Here is a 22,461-nt window from a genome sequence, read left to right on the forward strand (position 1 = left end):
GTTACAATGGGAACACTTTTGTTTTTTAATCACGAGAGGTTTTTCTGATGGATGACAAAACAAACAAAATGATCATATGATACACAAGTAACTTTATTTTTCACAACACTAGATATAGAAAAACAACAATACATACTTATAAACAATATTCATCAGGGATAGAGTTTGTTTTTCCATTTTTAATAAGAAATGTGCATTATTCAAAGTTAATTTTTAAATGTGTTTAAAAAAAGTACAATTCAAAGATCCCAGGTTATTAAAATATTTTCAAATACACATTTTGACCTATTGGAGGTAAAAATGAGTCACATGATTTTCTTTGCAAATAAACATAGTTAAAAGTTGAACTAGGCACATACTGTATATTCACTAGTACGATAAATAGTAAATGGATAATGGAATAAAGGGGAATGTACAGAGAGGTAATCTTTGTTCTGTGAACTGTTGTCTCCAGGATTTTAAGGGAATATTAAACTTTTGCCACAGCTGAGACATGGTTGTGGTCCAAGTGTCCCTGGTGTATATCTGTTGTATTATTGATCCCTGAGGACAAGATGAGGACGACAAAAAGGTTGAATTACATGTTTTAGGTAACGTTCAACACACAGCTGAAGAGGTTACCATCCAGGGTCCAAACATGTTCATATTCTTCAAAGTAAAGTATTGTGTAGGCACCCATATCGATACCCAACCCTAGTTCTTTATTTATATATATTTTTTATTGGCCTAAAAGGAGTCAAATTTGAAGGGTAACTTCAGTATTTTTCAACCTGGACGCTATTTTTCCATGTCCTTGTGTCTAAAAACAATTTCTGAAATAGGTCCAGTATTGAGGGAGAGTGCTGTAGACGGCAGCTGCTCACGGGCTGCAATATGGTGCTATTGGGGCAAGCTGGCATCATCATTTAGGTCCACAAAGAGTGCTTGTTTTCACCATGACAGGCTCTGGTTGTTATTATAAGTGTCTGACATTATGGAAAGTATCTTGTTCAAGGAGAAATCTTGTTCTGAAATCTGATGAGGTGACGTGTTGCCAGAAAAAAACGGTGGAATAGTGGAATACATCCATGGTGGAAACGCGAGTGGCAGCTGGGCAGAGTTTGTTGTGTTGGAGTACAGAAAGCGTAGCTTAAAAGATTTTCAGTGTCATGGCTGAATATTTAGATGTTTTCCACAATGTGGATGAGGTCTTTGAATTTGATCATCACTGCCTGTATTTATTTGAGCCAGAGTATACAGATATTCAGATTTTACAATGAGGCTTCTCCTTGAGTGGGACGTGACACAATAACAAACAGACTGGATCAAGAGAAAGGTAAGAAAAACGTTTTAACTCTCTTTAGGGTCCTTTCCATAATGTTGTCAGCATTGACGCTGCTCACTTGCCCTCGTAGCTCGTTTTGCGGCTGCCGATTACAGCGTTCTCCCTCAATTCTGGACCAATTTCCGAAATTGTTGTCCCCATTAGTCACTTAAGGCCCAAACACACCTTCCTGACATCAAAGAACTAGTGGCGACAAAGGTCAACCATTGAGTCGCCTCATGTCACCTTTGTCTTGGCCAAAAAGTAGCACTCCAACACACCGCAAAGACTACAGCCGACGACCAACAACCACATACGTTCTGCACCTACATGAGATGAAATAACTCTCCACACCAGCAGGTTGCGGTAGTCTGTATTTGTCATTCAAAAAGGGAAACCAGAAGACCGAGGACTGTGGATATACAAGCCGCTGTTATGATACGTACATGAAACAAAGCGGCATTTGCCGACCATTTTCACACCACTCTCACTCACCACTTAGCTTCATTCCAAATGGCAATGCCGCTGTGAAAATATGCGCGTATTGGAATGATCAGATGTGATGAAGATGAAAAATGAATAGAGCCTTCTATGTGCGCCCTCTTGACTTTACTCGTTTGCTTGCTTTCCTCACTTCCGTTTCTCTTTTCGTGCAATGATCCGTTTAAGCTGAACAGCTAGTCAGAGTGATTTCTCTCACCAACGAGCTGCGCCACCAATTCAACATGCTGAATCAGCCGAAAAAACTCAGACAAAGGCAGACCAAAGCCGACGGTGTGGAACACACCGCAAAAAATAGGCCTATAGATGCTCACTGATGGCCCCAAACTGTCCAACAGCTGACCATTGGCTTGGCGTGTCAGGGCCTTTAGATGCAAGCACAAGGGAAAATAGGGCCCAGGTTGTCAGCCACCATGTCGGAGTTTTTAAATTGTAGAACTAACCTGCCCCCCAGGTTGGCAACTCTCAAATTCTCAGAGAAAATACGAGGGACGTGACATTGATGCGTCCTGACATCAAACGTAGTAGCTACAGGCCAGTTCCTCACAATCAGGTTGAAGCACACAGGATGCATAAAAGTGGTTAAGTGGTTTTATAGTCTGTGTCTGTGTCCAGTGCCAATATAAACGTCAGGATTAAAGAAGGTACTGGATGTGAGTATTCTGTATAGGCATATGAGACACTTAATGGTCCCTTGGGTGATTGGCTTTGCGCTGACTCCCGGTATTATTCTCTACAAGCCCACTGAGTTATTTGATGAAGGCTAAATGGGCCCTCATCCGCGCTATTAGTGCTTTGTTGATCACGATAACATTGTCTTGACCTCATCAACTAGACCCTCTTAATTAAGAAGGTCATAAGGACGCTCTTGATGAAGGCTCTCGGCGCCTACGAGGGTCCATGTGCAGCACTGAGGTGAACTAATGGATTTAAATTAAGAGGCGGCCATTTGTTTGCACCTACTGCATTATGCATAATATGTTGAAGAGAGATGCTGATTCGTACTCTGAATGACCGATGTAGGCGTTTCTGTTTCACCGATCCGAGAGCTCGTCACTATAGGAACACACTCTTTCCTCGTCTCCCTGTGGAGGTGCTTCTTCACTTGTTTGGCCAGACGTTGCCACCTGGTGAAAAGCAGTAATTACTTTAGACAACTTAATATCTGAATCAAAAAATGTTAAGTCATACAGAGATCACTCTCTTACCTTTCCTGTGTGTCGTTGTATTTATTCAGCCTGTCTGCCTCCTCCCTCTTCTCCTCCATCCACCGCTGCAAAAGCCCTTCTTTCTCTCTCCAGGTCTGTGCCAACGCCTCATGTAGTTCTTTCTGCTCCGCACGCAGGGCCGCCAACTCTTTGGATTGACACTCGATGGTGTGCTCAAATTTGGAAAGTGTCGTCTTCAGGGTGTTACTCCCTTTAGCCAGAGTAAGTGCATCTTGACGGTAGTGGGACACACTGAAAGTAATGGAATGGTGATTTACTGTACCTTTGATCACCTCGTGGTATTGTTACTTTAAACGTTTAGATGTTTTTTTAATTAGTTCACAAGTTCATCCACTAGTACTGAAGAACACAAAGTGGCTGAAGCTCAATTTATGCCTCTTCATCAAGGCATTTCTGCTCATGTTTAAACCTGTTGATCATCATATACAGCACTGGAACACTAGATGGTTGTGCCATACTTTATCACGTCTGTTGTTCCTTTATTATATGCTCAAAGTAACTATGTTAACATTCTTTTATTTACTTTTGTAACATATAGAGCAATTATGGGAAGGCATTCTTTGAAAAGAACTTTGCTAGATCACAAAATATATTGTAAATGCACCTTTCTTCAACTTGATCCATGATGTCTGATAGGTGGGTTTAATGCAAGGGACTGTACAGAAATGAATGGTTTGGGGAAGGAGGCTGAATCCTATATCATTTTGTTAAAAAGCAAGGTCCTTCCTTACGTTACTAATATTTTTTTTTTTCCTCAGTAAACATTGTGAACCTGAGTTTATTGTCTCAATCGCTAGTTTCAAGTCTTCTTCAATACAGCATGATGTCAATTTAGTAAATTATGGTCCCATTTAGAGTCAAATAGACCATAAAGCAGGGTATGCTTTAGGGCGTGGCTACTTTGTGATTGACAGGTCGCTACCACAGCATTGTCCGTTCTGGGAGTTGTCCGTGTTTTCGTCTTAGACCTTTAACCCTCTCACAGTGCGTTTTCAGTTCATTAAAGTTAATTATATCCTTTTAGGTCGCCCGAAAATGTCTTATTCAGCGTTCGGTTGTACTTAGCTCCACCCTCTGGGGTCACTTCTGGTTGCAAAAACCAAGATGGCAACAGCCAAAAACCAAAATGGCGTTGGCCAAAATGCTGAACTCGAGGCTTCAAAACAGCCTCCACAAAAGTATGGGTGACGTCACGGTGACTACGTCCACTTGTTATACAGTCTTTGGTCAAGACAGTATATTTATGGTAAACAAACAAAAACATTTTATTTTTGAGAATAGAGCTGCTACATAATAAATTCCCAATAATTTTCATAAAGTGGATAAATGTGACCCAACAACCAATAGGCCTAACAACAACCAGTGTTCTTTTGTCTCTTTAGTATTACACTCAATTTTGCTGAGAGAAAGCAGGGATAATACTGTGATGGCTGTAGTCAAAACTTGAAATTTACCGTGACTGCCAGTACTGCAGTTCCGCCTCTTTCAGATACAGGACGGCGGTCAGGTCGGAGACAGTCTGAGACAGCTGGGGAGACAAAAAAGCAAAAGGATGAATTGATTGAGGGTGGACAATATGACGATCACACGCATTCAAAGGTTACTGCCTGCACACACCATAATCAAAGCAGGCTATAGACCAATTGCTTTGCCTGCTGTAACCTATAATGATCATTTTACAAGGTTACAGACGTTACAAAGCTATAAGTATTCTAATTATCAGATGCATGTCTGAGGTTTGTAATAAATATTGGCGCAAACTGCCCCTGCACATATAGTGAAATGATAGCTCTTTTCTATAGTGGGAGGCTGATGTTATGGTAATTATCATTGGATATCTCCATATTAACCAGTGGCGGCTGGTGGACATTTTTCTAGGTAGGGCTGTGCCACATCCAATCAATTTCAGCAAACATCCCGATATGATTTGATGCAAAAAAGTGAAGGTATCAAAAACACATTACTACTTTTCAGGTAAATAATCAACAATTATTTTATTCCAACAGGAGCAGTAAAGAATGCTTAGAAAAACACAACAGTATAACATGTACTCAGTGTTGGAAAGTAACTAAGTACATTTACTCAAGTACTGTACTTAAGTACAATTTTGAGGTACTTGTACTTTACCCACCTTTTGTTCCAGGTGTTCACTCTCTCTCAGTTGGAGTTGAAGGAGTCTGGTGTTTTTTACAACTTCAAGTACACCTTCTTCTAAACTGAAAAAAACCAGTGTAAAAAATTAAAAATAATAATCAAGCTTTGGGCATCCAGATAATCAGAAAGATCAAACGTGAAATTCTACTTCTCTGACCTCTTAGACTGAATATCATCCACAATTTGTTTGCGAATTTCAAAACGTTCCTCCAGCTGAGACACTGAAAGAAAACAGACACACATGTGTCCTCAGGCTAAGACAGTGAGAGCATCATCATCATTGCAAATAAGACTGAGATAGAACATATTAATCTCACAGCTTGTGAAGACGCCAATGTATGGGAGCTTCTCAGTTTGGTCTCTCTGTTGTAGTCGAGTGCGCACGTGATTCCTCCAGCTTCCCATTGTAATAATAAACAGTAGTTTGTCTCCAAAATGTCCTGCAGCGTCTTCGCTCACACTTGATTTTGGTCAAAGACGAGATTATTGTTAAAAACGTAGCCGTCAGCACAGGAATGAACTGCTTGAAGCAAAGTTTCACAGCTCCTCCCTGTTCAGTCAGTCAGCTGCTTCACATTCCCCTTATCATTAGCATTATCCTATATATAACTTCTGACCATGATCCTGTCCCCTGCTTATATAATATATATAATACAATATAATACAATACAATACAATACAATATAATATAATATAATATAATATAATATACTATAATATAAAATAGTATAATATAATATAATATAATAAAATATAATAAAGTATAATATAATATAATATAATATAATATAATATAATATAATATAGTATAATATAATATAATATACTATACTATAATATAATATAATACAATATAATATAATGTAATGTAATATAATACAATACAATACAATATAATATAATATAATATAATATAGTATAATATAAAATAGTATAATATAATATAATATAATAAAATATAATAAAATATAATATAATATAATATAATATAGTATAATATAATATAATATACTATAATATAATATAATATAATACAATATAATATAATGTAATGTAATGTAATATAATACAATACAATATAATATAATATAATATTATAATATAATATAATATAATATAATAACAGAGCTATGACTAGGCTATTTGTACTTTTGATACTTTAGTTTTTGCTGTTAATACTTCTGTTCTCCTACTTAAATATTTAATTTAATTTTCCAAATAAAAAAGCTCGGTAAAATAATAATTTACAAAGCCCAGAGCAGAAATGGCACAATGCAATATATATTTTTTTATACCATTTAGCTGTAAAATATAAACATATTAATATAAACATTAAACTAAACACATGTGAGGACATTTCAGAATAAAATACCAGAACAGTGCAGAACGTGCTGAACTGTTCTGGAAGGAGGCTCTTGTCAGCTCTGAAAGTACTTCCGGTTCATACATTTTTCTTAATAAGTCGCAGTAACTGAAATATTTTCCTTGTTATAAGCAAATATTTTACCGTAATAGGTTGTTAATTTTTTTAATAAAATGTGGACTAATTTAGACAGTCGAAATAAAAAAAAAAAAATAGTTTTGGAAAATTGTCTTAAAGTTAAACCGGAAGTTGTTGCCCTGACAACAACAGACTGGCTGTGCTGGGTGATGGAAACAGAAGAAGCAGCTGCAGGCTTATTTAACTAATTAAGTAAAGGGCTAAACATTACTAAAGGTTAACAAAGCAACAACAGTCGGCTGTTGTCCAACTTTAATACAACAATTGTGTTTAACTACACTTATATTGACAGCTTTAGGAGTTAGCTTTATCGAGGAGCTAGCATGTCAAGCTAGCAAACTAGAGACAACTTTATTGAGATAAGTGACGTGTCTCGCTCGTTACCTAGGTAATGCTCGTTACCTAGGTAATGCTCGTTACCTAGGTGATGCGTAGATTGTAGGTAGTTGTCCAAGCCATGGAGAGGTTGTGTTAGTGTTAAAAAGTCGCCAGTGTTTGCTGGGTTGAACGCTTGTGTGTCCAGTATGAGCTCATCAGCTGGGGACAGAGAGCCTGGGACCCTCCTGGATAATGAAGACACCAGTGGCCCTACCTGCTCAGGAGAGAACAGCAAACAGGTAAGTAACTAGACTATAAAGTAACTGGAAAGGTCCAGACTCCAACCTCATAGTAACTTACAATAATGTAATGTTAAGAAGCTCAGATCAAGCCAGAAGTCTTGGTGTAGTCATGGACTCTGACCTGAGCTTTAACAGCCATATTAAGACAATTACAAAGACAGCCTTCTATCACCTGAAGGATATAGCAAGGATTAGAGGACTGATGTCTCAGCAGGATTTGGAAAAACTAGTCCATGCATTTATCTTCAGCCGACCTGACTACTGTAACGGTGTCTTTACTGGTCTTCCTAAAAAATGGATCAGACAGCTGCAGCTGATTCAGAACCTGATGCTGCTAGAGTCCTCACTAAGACCAAGAAAATGGATCATATCAGTCCAGTTCTGAGGTCTCTACACTGGCTCCCTGTCTCTCAGAGAATTTATTTCAAAATACTCCTGCTGGTTTACAAAGCACTAAATGGTTTAGGGCCAAAATACATTTCTGATCTTCTGCTATGTTATGAACCATCCAGACCTCTCAGGTCACCTGGATCAGGTCTGCTTAGTGTCCCCAGAGTCAGAACTAAACATGCAGAAGCAGTGTTCAGTTTTTATGCACCAAATATTTGGAACAAGCTTCCAGAAACCTGCAGGACCGCTACAACTCTGAGTTCTTTTAAATCAAAGCTTAAAACTTTCCTGTTTGCTGCTGATACCAGATAATGATCTTATACTGCACTGGAGCTTTTACTCTTGTGTGTTATATTTCTATTTTAGCTTCGATCCTAGCTTTTATTTTTAGGGTGTTTTTATTTTCTAATCTTTAATGTTTTTATAACTGTTTTAATTCTTTTGCACTTTTTCACAATGTTCTTGAATGTTTATGTAAAGCACTTTGAATTGCCCTGTTGCTGAAATGTGCTCTACAAATAAAGCTGCCTTGCCTTGCCTTACAATATGATGTTTTACTCCTGAAGGACTCCGCCGTATGCACAGGAGGCACCAGTGAAATAAAGAGCCGTGCTGTGGTGAAGTACTCTGCCGCCCCACCTCCCACCAGCTATGCCCTCCTGCAGGAGAAGACCGACCTGAAGCTGCCTCCTGCCAACTGGCTGAGAGAAAACCCCCAGCTGGGCAGCGCTGGCACCACTGTATTAGGGTCCAGCAGCAAGAGCAAGCCTTTTTCCAGGTACAACATCATGAGAATTACTACAACTGATATTTGTTGTACTACGACAGGGGTCAGCAACCTTTACTATCAAAAGAGACATTTTAGGCAAAAAAAACAAAAAAAAGATCTGCCTGGAGCCGCAAAACATTTGAGCATTGTGATGAAGGTAATACAGCTTATAGTCTAGGTATATAGTATATAAGTCTAATGCAGTGAGGGCCGAAGTGCAAATGTACTATGGAGTATTAGGGCCACATTGAGGGAAAAAACATCTGAGATTTCCAGAATAAAGTCATAATATTATGAGAAAAAAGTTGTAATATTACGAGAATAAAGTCATTACTTAATGAGAAAAAAGTCATATTACAAGAATAAAGTCATAAATTTACAAGAAAAAAGAAAATAACACGTAAAATTACTTCTTTATAATATTATGACTTTATTCTCATATTACGACTTTTTTTCTCATAAAGTTATGACTTGTAATATAATGACTTTATTCTTGTAATATTATGATTTTATTCTCAAAAACTCTGATTTTTTTTCTCCCCCCAATCTGGCCCTAATACTCCGTTGTACAGTTGTACCATAGACCTACAACAATGATAAATAAAAATGAAAATGTAAACAAAAAACAGTTATTCATTTCCATTTTAAAAATCCAAAGGGAGCCGCTGGAGAGGGGCTAAAGAGCCGCATGTGGCTCCGAAGCCGCAGGTTGCAGACCCCTGTTCTAGTGTGAAACTGTGCTGGTCTCTGTAGATAAGTTTAGTTTTTACTTTATAAAGGGAGCATGCTGCCTAAAGAAATATCTCCTTAAAGGTGTTATTGATGACATTTTTATGTAGATGAATAATTAAAAAAAAAAAATATATATACCCACAGAGCTTTTAGAAAGGAGGCTACAAAATATGTCTTTTCCTAAAAAAAGTATTATGATTGTGAATTAATCATTTTAAACATTTTTGCGGGTCCAAAATTAATGTCTTGTTTATGTTTGTGGAAGATATCTGACGTTCGGTTGCCACTTCTAGCAAGGCTTGTGAGCTAATAGTGTAACAACGTTGGTATCACGTGGTAACTCTGTGTCGTCCGCGATCAAGTTGCCAGTTAGTGTGAAAAGTGTGTTCTAGTGTGCGCAGTCAGGGTTCAGTGGGATTTATGTAGGCGATATTGTACTCACATTTTGTGTTCCTACCGCCTTCATTGTTGACTGCTCATACACTTCACTAAAACTAATGCAATCTCATAAAACAGCTCTGCAATAAATATGATGTCTGTAATGTTGGTGTATTAATTCAACCATATGGTCATTTCGGACATGCTGTTGAGTTGTATTACATTATACTAAGAGGTTTTTGTCTACCCCATTTATATAAATAAGGGTAAACTAAATATTATTGGGACCTCCTGTTAGGTTGGTATTTTAAAAAATATGACTGTAAATGATCATGCATTCGGTCATGTTTAAAATGATTTGAAACACACTTAGCTGTATTGTTTGGGTGGGATAAATAACCGTATGCTTGATGACAGTTTGAGGTCTTGTGAATATGTTTTGCTGAGAGATACAAGTCAAAGTTTGTATTAGAGGCTAAAAGCATCATACTCTATCTATGCTCTGCTTAACTGCAGAAACAAGCTGGGCAGATGGCCTCTGTTGTTGGTCTGAATGCACTCATGGAGACTGATTAGTACTCACTGAATTCTGCCTTTATTCATTGATGTTACAAAACTACATATTAAACAGAATTATATATAATACAGTGTAGACACCACTAACGAGCCGCTGGAACAGACTTCCAGAGGATCTGAGAGGAGCTGAAAATATTACTAACTAAAAATCTGTCTATTTTGTCTGGCATTCATCAACACGTTACTACATTGAGTAACTGTTGATCCTTATGACATCCGTCAATTTATTTGTCAATTGCTTGTAAAGCACTTTGAAGTGCATTTGATTTGTTCGAAAGGTGCTATATAAATAAAGTTTGACTGTTGAGTTAGAGGCATTGGATAACATCTAGCCTGGGGTCATCAGTGGGTAAATCACAGATACTGATTCATTAGCAAATGCCTTAAATCATTAATCAGTCTAATCCATATCACCATTTGCAGACACTCTAGTGATTAAATTCCTTTTCTTCTTCTTTAGTTTTGGGATGGCTTATGAATTCATCGATTGCATCGGGGATGATGTCGACGTGGTGTCGGACTCAGAGGTTTGTGGAGCTGTTGACATTTCTCTCTTATTTTGTGTAACATGCACGTGCACCTGATGTTAACAGTCAATGTTTTCTGTCACATTCAGAACATCAAGAAGCTTTTGAAAATTCCCTACAGCAAGTCCCACGTCAGTATGGCTGTTCACCGCGTGGGGAGGACGCTGCTTTTGGACGAGCTAGACATTCAGGAGCTCTTCATGCAATCCTCTCAGGTACAGCACGGACTTGTTCCAGACTTTTTTCAAGTCAAGGTTAGTCCCTACGAAGATATATTTTAGGTATGTGGTTTAAGTGATTGTATTCTCCCTGCTATGTGTGTGTCGTAGACAGGAGATTGGACGTGGCTAAAAGACTTTTACCAGCGACTAATAGATCAAAAGTGGCAGAGGAAAAAGAAGAGTAAGGAGCACTGGTATCAGAAAGCAATCCTGTCAAAGTTCCTCTACTACAGGTGAGTACTTGGCGTTACTTGAATTATGAAAATAAAAAAAATGGAGTAGGGTTTACTGTGGGATTTAGGTTACACATCATTTTAAGGTGCATCTTTCCCATTCTTATCCGATAACAACTGCTGTGTTTCCTCCAGTATAAATGGTGATGGGGCTGCAGAGCCTGTACCAAACGTCCCAAATGAAGGGGAGGAGGAGAATGAGGCAGAGGTGTTCAGTTCTTCATGGCCCACTGCCTTCACCAGCACAGCATCTGATACTGAAGAATCAGATGCTCCCAAGCAGGTACAGTATCTTAGCTGTTGGATAGTTATTTAGTAGTAACCAATGGGGCAGTGTTGCTTTAGAAATTATGTGTATTTCTTCTTGATTAGGAATCAATCCTGTGTGCCGTAGTCTTTCAAAACTGTCAGTATTTAGTGAGATTTAATGTATTAGAAAATAAGTATTTTAGATTGGAGTCTTGGTTTGCACTGTTTGCACTGACAGTATTGCTAATGTTAAATGTGCAGGAAAGTGTTTCTATGGACAGCAAGTTTGCTCTGGACCAGGTGACTTCTGTACCCAAAGAGCAAAACCTCACTATGCTCTTCAACGAAGGGGAGAACAGCCAGGTAACGCAACCTTTTTCCCTTCCTTAATTGTATAGCACAGGGGTCGGCAACCTTTTTGATACCAAGTGCCATTTTTAAATTCTCAGTTAATCAGTGTGCCATATCAACATTAAGGTTAACATTAAGTTTAATTATGACACCACATCAAAATTGAAATCTCCAAGGGATCTGTAATTTTATTCCATCCATATAGGCAACATGCATTGCAACATTTTTAAAATACATTTTTCTCCCATAATCAGGACATTGTATTCCTATATATAGAGAGCACTATACAAGAAGGCTGCCAATGGCTGTGAAAAATGTAATTTAGCATGCGGATGAGAGGGTACTTCAACGTTTAAACACTTATTGCTAGTGTGCTCGTTTGAGATGAGCCCGGCCTGCGCAGAATCGATCACCGGCGATGGCCACACGATGCATTCCGGTTAGATTTGTGTCTGACTTGATCCCGACTTGCTCTGACATCATGCACACGTGGGCAACAATAACCTCACAAGATCGAGGCGGCCGCAGGTTTTAGAGCCAGGCGCCGCAGTTGCTCTCCAATGACTGCAAGACCCAGGGCATGATGGGAAACACCTGGCTGTCGCCTATCAAAGAGCTGATTGGCTCTTAGTGTTGAAAACAAACACCACGTTTTGTAGAAAATAAGAAAATTCTGTGTAATTGTAATATTTAACGCTAGATTCGGCGCATTCATGAGGCTGTTCGTCTCATGTTGTGCAATGAAGGTTTAATCTGAAACAAACATACAGTATATTGGGTGGTGGATAATAATAATAATAGGCTAATAAAGTTATTTATATAGCACTTATCAAAACGAGCAGCTACAAAGTGCTTTACAAGGCGGATATAATAAGAACAAATGACAGAATACAATGCCTAATACACACACATTTCCACACAAACTATCCGAACGTGGTCTGCAAACTACAAGTAGCCTACAGATCGGATCTAACAGGATGTAACTATTTCTGTAACTTCCTGTAAATTATTGACCGCAGCCCCCCTGCTGCCGCCACTTTCCAGGCAAAGTGCAGTTCATCTCGAACGAGCCTATTTGTTAAGCTGCTGCTTGCCAAGGTTGCCTACCCCTGGTATAGTACTACAGTCAGTAGCTTATGTCTAATGTTTGCATACACTTTAACGTCACTTGTTTGACAGGGTTTAAGAAACGACTTTGTGCGAAACATCATGTGGACGTTTGAGGACATCCACATGTTGGTTGGGTCCAACATGCCCATTTTCGGAGGTGGTCGCTATCCTGCCGTCAGTCTGAGACTCAGGTTGGGATTTTAAACCATTTGCTCCCATTACGGATCTGAAATGAAAACTCATTTAGAGAGAAAATGATGATGTAATCATACCATTTTAATTGCTTTGCACTTCTGTTGCCTTCTGTTGGGTTCTGTGTCAGCAACATAATGCAGATTTACACATAATGGCATAGTTGTATAAATTAGCTTTTCTGACCTCACAAGGTGAGCCAGAATGATGTAATTTTGGATGCTGCAGCCTCATCAGAATTACACGTTGGTTCCATTACATTATTCTTGCTTAAATTAACATCTAACCTTTAACTTTCTCACTGTGTGTTTCAGGGACAACAACAAACCAATCAACATCCTGACAGGTATCGACTACTGGCTCGACAATCTGATGTGTAATGTCCCAGAGCTCGTCATGTGCTTTCACGTCAATGGCATTGTTCAGGTACATTCCTGTCAGTCCAGTATTGCATTAAGTGTTATTATTATCGACTTGATGATTGCCATAGTTAATCTTCACAGTAGGAGCAGAATACAGACGTGTAAGCAGAAGTATACGCTATATTTTCTATAGTAATAATTTTATTGGTAATAAAGTTGTTTTTAAAATCACTCATTTTCAGCTTTTTATTAAAAAAAGTGCTAATAAATGTCAACATTGTTTTTGCCTTTTATGGTCTTCCTGTAGAAATACGAGATGATAAAAACAGAAGAGATACCTCATCTGGAGAACTCGACTTTCTCCACGAGGGTGGTGAAAGACATCGCCCAAAACATCCTCTCCTTCCTCAAGTCCAACTGCACCAAAGAGGGTCACACCTACTGGCTTTTCAAAGGTGGGGGATAAGAGAACATGAAGTCTTGAGTCTGTACTTGAACTGCACTCTGTGCGCTTGTCTATCTTGATGTTTTCTGATGTTATTTCTTGAATCCACAGCTAGCGGGAGTGACATTGTGAAGCTGTATGATCTTACTACTCTCTGTGAGGAGGCGGAAGAAGAGAAATGTCAGAATCCCTTCACTCTTCCTGTGGCAGTGTTACTATACAGGTAAGTCTCAGGAAAGGGTTAGTCCCCTTTAAAATTATTGTCCGTTTACAACTCGTTTGTACAAGATATCGTTTGAAAGTGAGTTATGCTTAAATCAAACATATTAACAATGAAAGTGTGCAAAACTGTAATGAGTTCTTGTCTATTTTCTGTTCTTTGGTGCAGAGTCGCCAGCAACTTGATGCTGAAGGCCAGGCAAAACAGAAAGCACTACGGCACAATCAGAACTCTGCTCTTAAACTGCGTCAAGCTTCTGGATCAGGAGAGGCACCCCCAGGTAAGCTTGGATTTAAAAAGAAATCCCACCCTTATATCCTGAGGAGATGATGTGCAACAAAAGTCCTGGACCAGATTCAAACCTAGACCCTGCATTTAAAGGATGAGCTGCCAGGTTAAATGATAGATGGGTAGAAAAGTCTCATGGAGAATCCTTCTTTAAGTACCAAATTAGGCATCATGCATCCTAATTAGATAAAAGCAGTGTTTTCAATATATATTTAGACAGCGGGGAAGTAAAAAGTGAGAGAATGACATAGTTTAGATTTCCGACTTCGGTCCTGATCTCCTCCGTCTCCTGTCTGTTCAGATCATCGCCTCCGCCCACTACATGCTGTCAGAGCTGTTCCATCTGGACGAGCCTCTGGAAGAAGATGGAGGGGAGTCGCTTCGGGCCGGCGGCTCAGAGGACAGCTACAGCGATGAAGACAGGGAGGAGGAAGAAGAAGAGGAGGAGGAGGTGCTGACGGAGGACAGCGACGAGAACGGCTCCTACAGCTCCTGCTCCATCCCACAGGATGACAGTAAAGCTGTGGCTGTGATCCGCTCTGTAGGGGAGCTGTCGGTCCCGGAGAAATACAAATCCACTCACCAGATCAGAGTGAGTGCCTCTCTAAATGATTTTCCTCTACACAGACCAGAGGCCTGTACTACGAAGCAGGATATGGGGTTAGCGGGGTAACTTTAGGGTTAACCCTGGGTTTTCAGTCCTACAACGGTGGTCCACATCTTACCGGGGTAGATCGCCATGGTAACAGATGCTGCACACTCAACCCTGCTCCGGAGCAGGTTTTGTTTGAGATAAGATATCGAGATAAGATGATATTACACAAAAATGAAGTTAAAGTCACAATCCAGGCTAAAGCAACACAGTCTAAATGCCAAATGCAGAAAGGAGAGCTGGCAAAAAAATCGGCGACAGTGTGAAACAGATTTGGGATCAAATAAGAAATAAATTAATAAATGCGTCAGAGTCGTGTGTTTACAGTTCTGCAGACTGTATGAATTGCCTTGCGTTCCTTTCCATTTAATTTTTATTTGTTCCCAAGTCTTTTTCACACTGCCTAGGTCAGGGACGCAGCTGAAAGAAGGTTAAAAGTGTCATACACGCCACTATTTCCCTTAAGGGAATAATAAAGTATATTCTACTCTTCTGTTCTTATAAGAAACAGTCAGATCTACTCGAGCTCTAGATAGGACAGTGATATTATAAGTCTGTCAATTTACACATTCACACATCGGCAGTTTTTTCTTTTGCCAGCTGTCCTTTCTGCATTTGGCAGCTTCAACTGTGTTTCTTTTAGTCTGGATTATGTGTTTAACTTCTTTGTATTTCTCTAATATTATAGTTTGCTTTGGTTTGGAAAATATGCCGCACTGCTGACAGTAGACCATGTTTGTGTTTGGTCACATGCTGACCAAACACCGCCCTGTTCATGTGAACGCGCTCATGGCCAGATTGAGAAACTATGAACGAGTTGATAAGCACCGTCGTAGGACCACTTAGCAGGATCGCGATTGTAAGGGTTAGTGAAGCCAGATAACGAGAAGATATCCTGGGTATGTTGAACTCGCTTAATAGTACAGGCCTCATATACCTTCTCATATACCTCTGAGAAGGTACAGTATATGAGGAATATACAGATTCTTTATTCGTAACACAAAAGCGTTTTCTCCCCTTTTTTGATCCCTGCAGCCAAGTGGTGCTTTCCCTGTTTCTCAAGACAAGGAGGAGAGATGCAGACACGTCCTGAGCTGCGTGCTAAAGGCGAGTCTCTGCATGATATTTATGTTTAGTGTTCATACAATGCTAATAAAATGATGTGTGTTAATAATCGCTGCGATACACCACACAGGGGCTGAAGGCGGTAGATGGCACCATCAAGAGGGAGAGTGACCTCCCAGCTGCAGACCCTAACACAGCCATCCCTCTCAAATATGAGGACAGAAGTGCAACCGGAGCCTGTGCTGCCGAGCAAGGCATCTCTCTTCTTCTCGAAAGAGGTACAGTCGTTATTTCAAAGATATAATACAGAGTAAGAAAAGTATTTCTTACCAACTACACACACTGTTGCTGAATGATTCCTAGGACATTCTTCAACTCTACATGTGTCTTTTTCCTGCTCTTCCAACATGTGTGCATCACCAGCGAGGTCATCGCAGGTGGACCAGAAGCACCCAACACGCTCAGGGATGATCCCCGGCTCGTGGCAGCACCGCATGAAGCTGCAGCTCTTCCTCAAAGCCTCCAAGGCCTACTACGTCCTGTCTGACGCAGCTACTAACTTACTTAAGTACGGGCGAGCCCTGCGTTACATCAAGCTCTCTCTGCAGTGTTACGGTAAGTTTGTTTAACTGGGAATATAGTTATAGTTATAGCATATCAGTATTTTCATGTTTTTTTTTTATAAGGCTGTTGCTGAAAATTTGTAGTTGTGTAACTTCTGTGAATTAATAATTTAAAAAGTTTTGGTGGGTCAAAAATGAATGTTTTGTTTATTTCTGTGGAAGATATCTGATGTTTGGTTCCCACTACTAACGAGGCTTGTGAGCCAATAGTGAGACAACGTTATTATCACGTGGTATCTCTGGGTCGTCAGGTAGTTTTGAAAAAACTAATAAATGACTGAGATTGACGGTAAGTGCCTGGCAACGACTTGTTGTGAAGTGATTGCAATGGAACGGGGGAGGGAGAATGCGACATCTAGTGACTGAATGTTATCAATAGCACCTTTTAAACATTCACTTTTGATTTCACTTTATTATAATCTTAATTTTAATCTTGATACAGATTACAAACAGTTACTTCAATATTTTATAAAGCGATATAATAGCTCACCATTTATTTCTCTTTCCCCTTCTTCTTCTGTTGTTTCCTCCAGATGCCTATTGTTCAGTGAGTGGTACACTGCACCCGCAGGTGCTGCAGTTTCACAGCCAGTGCCTGTCTCTGTGTGGAGACATCCAGTTGATGTTGGCCCAGAATGCCAACAACAGAGCAGCTTACCTGGAGGAATACAGCTACCAGACCAAAGAGGACCAGGAGATCCTGCACAGCCTACAAAGAGAGAGCAGCTGCCAGGGTCAGTCACTAAAGAGACACAATCGTACAAATCTGAAAGCACACAGCGGCCGGCTGTCTTGCCTGATGTATTCAAATTAGGGGTGTTTGCAAACACTTAAAGGCCTGATCCATAACCGATGTCCTTCTTATCCATTTCAGTTCCACCAACATCATTCACAATAACATTTCAGTGCTAGCTTCACCCAAAGATTCTTTATCGTTTCCAGTTCTTCTCTTCAGTTACTTATCATTCCATTTGTCAACGCCTTTCTTCTCTACCCACTAGCCTTCAACATGGCAACAGAGCTGGCCATGGACCCGGAGTACCAGCTGTTTGTTAGCAGTAAGTGCTACGAGGCAGCATATGAACTGCTCGTCTCTGACGCTTTGAAAGATCACGCCTCAGATCAGCTGGCACAGGTGCTCAAAAGGCTGGGAAACATCCGCAACGAGATGGGAGTCTACTACATGAACCAGGCTGCAGCCATGCAGACTGAGAAAGAAGGTATGTTGGAAGGAAACAATATACTAAGTAACAAAAAAACAGAACAATGACAGTTATTCCTTTGAATTACTAAACTTGCTTGTGTAATGTTGATATTTAGATGCTTTGCACTGGAAAGATAATGCCAAGAAAAAACAATCTCTTGGCACATAGATCAGCCAAAATGGAGTAAAAAAAACAATTCATAAAAATGTATTGCTCCATTGTCCATGTTGCTGCATCTAACTGGCCTTCTCCCCCTCCCCTTCTAGTGAAGAAGTCTGTGTCCATAGCAGAGCAGGAGATGTGGAAAAAGAGTTTTGCTTTCTTTGAGAAAGGCATGAAGGACTTTGAAGCCATCGCGGACAGCACCAACACAGCCCTGCTGCTGTGTAACACTGGCAGGCTGATGAGAATCTGTGCTCAGGGCCACTGTGCCATGTCTGCCGACCAGAGCAGAGGGGAGTTCTCACCTGAAGAGGCCCTCTACTACAACAAGGTGCCATGTCAAACCCTTTATGTCTTAAAGTCGTGATGGAAAATGTTCTTTTGCAACAATCTCTGTCTTTTTATATATCTCAGTACATCTTAACCCTTCCCTAGCATGCTCTTAATTGACACATGTTTAACCCCAGGCCATAGACTACTACTGTCGGGCTATGAAGTCACTGGCAAGCCGAGAGAACCACCCAGCAGTGTGGGACAGTGTAAACTGGGAGCTGTCCACTACCTATTTCACCCTGGCTACACTTCTGCAGGACTACGCTCCGTTGTCCAGGAAGGCCCAGGAGCAGGTGGGTTTGTTTCACAAATATTCTATGATTAAGTTAAAGGTGCCTTAAGTCTGTTGCCTCCGCACGGCTCTCAAGGAAGGCTGAGCTGACAGCTCGTAACTTACAGTGCTAACAGTGAAAACTACGGCAACAGTGCTGAGAGAGCTAACAGTGTTAACCTGAGGGGGGACAGGAGGGTGGGTGCTACGCTTCCGCGACAGCATAGCCGCCGACAGTTTTTTTGCACCAGTAATGCCTAGACATGCGATCAAACTTTTAAGTCATCCATTCCTGCGTGTGTTTTCCCAGATTGAGCGGGAGGTGACTGAGGCGATGATGAAGTCCCTGAAGTACTGCGACCTGCAGACGGAGTCGGCTCGTCAGCCGCTCTACCAGTACAGAGCTGCCACCATCCATCACCGCCTGGCCTCTATGTACCACAGCTGCTTCCGCAACCAGGTGGGGAAACCATGGAAATGATACAACATCCTTTTTTTCTGTCTCAGTCAGTGGGCAATCTCCTGGTCTGAAAAGTAAAGCCAATGCCTTAAACTTGCATTCTTTCTAATATCCAGCAGGGAGCGACTCCCCTGGTTGCAAAAATAAGTCTGATTGTATAGAAGTCTATGAGAAAAAGAGCCTACTTCTTCTACTTGATTTATTACCTCAGTAAACATTGTAAACATGAGTTTATGGTCTCAATCGCTAGTTTCAAGTCTTCTTCAATACAGCATGATGTTCATTTAGTAAATTATGGTCCCATTTAGAGTCAAATAGACCATAAAGCAGGGTATGTTTTAGGGCGTGGCTACCTTGTGATTGACAGGTACCTACCACGGCGTTGTCCTGTCTGGGAGTTGTTAGTGCCATTTCCTGTAAAGAACTCCACACTGACTAGAATAGCATCGCTGGTGATGGGATGTTACAGCTACTTATAGCAGCATAATACACACTGAAAGATGTCTGTGTTCCTGGCTCTAATTGTGTGACAGGTGGGGGATGAACACTTGAGGAAGCAGCATCGCAGCCTGGCAGAGCTTCACTACAGCAAGGCTGTCTGTTTGTTCCTCAGTCTCAAGGATGCTCCCTGTGAGCTGCTCCGCACGCTCCTGGAGAGGGTGGCCTTTGCTGAGTTTACCATGGCAGGTGGGTAACTGCTGTCAGCACTGTTTGCTTTTGTGAAGAGAACATAATGGCATTTTCCATCCACAGCCTCTTAAGAGTAATATTGTGTTTCCACAGGTCAGAGCAGCAGCGCGGCTAAGCTGAAGAGCTTGACTGGAGCGGTAGAGATCATGACAGAAACTCGCTATGCTTTCCAGCTCATTCATAAAGAGCTGCTGGAGGAGCAGATAGAGGTACGGTTCAGAGTAGCAGATGGGAAGGACACTCTCGAAAATGCTTATGCATCTTTGCAAAGCTTTGTTCACTTGCTGCTCTTTCTGGATCACTCACTGTGACCTACAACATCTTTTTTCCTTTCACTTCTTGTGCTGTAGTTGAGGGAATTAGACCCTGCTGAGTCAGCAGAGTCTCCAGATGTGGCCGGTGGCTCCACCTCAGGACTGAACCTCCAGGAAGTGATGAAGTTAATCGGCGTGTTCGAGCCGAGTTTCTCCTTCCTGCTGCTGCAGCTGATCAAACTGATGACGACAATGAAACGTAAACCGAGGTGAGCAAGAATCTGAAACACCGTATGGCATGTGCTGATCCGATATTCAGTATCGGTATCGGTCTGATACTGGCCAAAATCACTGAATGGACGGGGAAAAAAAACGTATAATCCGATCCATTTCCGTCACATACGCTCTCCTATGTCAGCGTCTGTGCCGGTGCTGTCTGGGGATCAGTCCGGCACATACACTCCTCTAAGTAGGCGTTGCCGGGGCTTTTGACTGTAGCCCCGACAGAAAACGTAATGTGTGATAGTGTTCGTTACAGAAGCAATGTAATGTATCAATGTAAATGCAGGTCTCTAAACCAACTGCGTGTGCAGGGGTCTGACGGTCAGCGCTGAGTGACTTACAGCAGGAAGAGGAGAGGAGAAACGGCAGAGCGTTTTGTCTTCTTCATGATTGTAGCTGCCGTTTTATTTTACAAACCTGACGTTGCGTAACATTACGTTACATTATCGCTCTAAAACGACTAAACGACTCATTTTACGAGAGATGAAAAACTCTGTGCGCAAATGCACTTTGGAGAGAGAAAGACAGACATACATTCCTGCATTCAAAATATTAGGTTACTCAAGTAAAAGTACATAAGCATTAGCATCAACATATACTGTAAGTACCAAAAGTAAAAGTACTCATTATGCAGAATAATATATATAATATTATTGTATTCTAATTATTGATGCATTAAAGTGTTCATCACTTTAATGTTGCAGCTGGTAAATGTGAGTCAGTGTGTCATTTTAATGACTTTATATACTGCTGGGTAGTTTAATCTATTATAATACATCATCATTTATTAGTTCATTATGTTTTGTATTAATAAACCTGAATCTGCAAAGTAACTAAAGTTCTTAAATTTATTAAACTTAGTTGTTTTAAGAGAGGGAACAAGACGATATTGGATTGGTATCGGTATCAGCAGATATTCAAGCTTGCGTTATCGGACGTTAAAAAGTGGTATCGAACCATATCTATGTCTAATATCCTTTAAACCTCCACAGTGCTCATTCCTGACCAACTCATTTGTGTTTATTACAGCAATAAGGATGAAGAGCTGTTGAAAACCTATAAGACTGTGTACTCCAAGCTGCTGCGAGCTGAGAAGAACGCACCGCTCCTCAGCCGCGTCGAGCTCCACGTAGAGCTGCTGCAGCAGCTGACCCCGCAAACAGGAAGTGACGACACGGGTACACATTCATGATAATGACATAAACCATAGCGAGGAAGACACTCAAGACCTTAACTCTTCTCCGAGGCCCACTCCAGGGAAGACTCGACAACTGTCTTCTCAAAAGTGCTGTGACAGAAAACGATGACTTACAGACACCATTATCAACAGGCACATGCTCAGGCAACAACGTTCTTACTCTGAATTATAGTTTTAAAGCTAATTTCACCAGCTGCGCCTTTAAAACAAGTTCATCTTTTTCTAACATTTTCATCACAGGTTTTTGAATTGTACATTTTTTGTGAAAAGAGTTGTAAATTCAGAAGATATTATTTAATTTTCTTATGCAGTTATGGGTCACATGTAAAGCTCCAATGCGTAGGATTTGTTGTTGACCGTACCAGACCATCACCTGGATTGCCTCATTTTTCTACAAACAAAAAACATACGGATTACAAACATGGTATAATCACGTACAACTTCTACGCACAGGGGCTTCAAAAGAGAGAAATCGTTCAGCACATGCTCACAAAAATGACGGTTCATCTAAATATAATTGGTGTTTTTGATATTCAATAATACCAATAATACTGCTGTGAATAAAATAGATTGAAGTGTGATTGATGGCTGACAAGTTGGAATACAATTTAAAGTGTTATTTGCTTTCCTAAACAACAGTGTGCAATAGTTTGGCAACAATCAATGCAAACTCAGAGGCTAGTTTGTCCACATGGCTGTGTGTATAAATCTAAAAGTTTGCTGTGACATGACATTAAAAAGGTTTTTAAATTGTAAGCGCCGTATTTCTCATGATATTGTATGTTGTCACAAAACGCTAATGTGCTCTTTGGCTAATAGGACATTAAAGAGGACCTATTATGCTTATTTTCAGGTACTTGTAGTTTGGGTTTCTACTCGAACATGTTTACATTATTTTATGTTGAAAAAAACACT

At 40.3% G+C, this 22,461-nt stretch overlaps 2 protein-coding genes across 3 annotated transcripts; one reads left to right on the top strand and one right to left on the bottom strand.

Moving 5' to 3' along the window:
* Positions 1-75: 75 nt before the first annotated feature.
* On the bottom strand, positions 76-7,247 carry si:ch1073-143l10.2 (uncharacterized protein LOC565165 homolog). Of its 2 annotated transcripts, XM_037782795.1 has the most exons (8): positions 7,109-7,247; positions 5,505-5,647; positions 5,345-5,408; positions 5,165-5,249; positions 4,488-4,561; positions 3,013-3,264; positions 2,810-2,931; positions 76-543 (listed from the first exon to the last, which is right to left on the bottom strand). In XM_037782795.1, exons 2-8 carry the CDS (start codon positions 5,590-5,592, stop codon positions 470-472), a joined length of 759 nt encoding a protein of 252 aa, XP_037638723.1. In that variant the 5' UTR covers positions 5,593-5,647; positions 7,109-7,247; the 3' UTR covers positions 76-469. The 2 variants fall into 2 exon arrangements, with proteins under 2 accessions (XP_037638723.1, XP_037638722.1); XM_037782794.1 differs by lacking the exon at positions 7,109-7,247 and having other exon boundaries at positions 165-543; positions 5,505-5,747.
* Positions 6,811-22,421, top strand: edrf1 (erythroid differentiation regulatory factor 1). The gene is made up of 25 exons (XM_037782792.1): positions 6,811-7,305; positions 8,265-8,476; positions 10,614-10,680; positions 10,770-10,895; positions 11,010-11,134; positions 11,270-11,417; positions 11,645-11,746; positions 12,914-13,035; positions 13,351-13,462; positions 13,706-13,853; positions 13,955-14,066; positions 14,232-14,343; positions 14,653-14,943; positions 16,039-16,110; positions 16,199-16,346; positions 16,492-16,683; positions 17,225-17,425; positions 17,693-17,911; positions 18,163-18,389; positions 18,526-18,684; positions 18,973-19,122; positions 19,656-19,809; positions 19,906-20,021; positions 20,163-20,335; positions 21,378-22,421. Exons 1-25 carry the CDS (start codon positions 7,213-7,215, stop codon positions 21,538-21,540), a joined length of 3,744 nt encoding a protein of 1,247 aa, XP_037638720.1. The 5' UTR covers positions 6,811-7,212; the 3' UTR covers positions 21,541-22,421.
* The last annotated feature ends 40 nt before the right edge of the window (positions 22,422-22,461 follow it).

Source organism: Sebastes umbrosus, chromosome 10 (assembly GCF_015220745.1).
Source record: "Sebastes umbrosus isolate fSebUmb1 chromosome 10, fSebUmb1.pri, whole genome shotgun sequence".
In the NCBI taxonomy this organism is placed as follows: Eukaryota; Metazoa; Chordata; class Actinopteri; order Perciformes; family Sebastidae; genus Sebastes; species Sebastes umbrosus.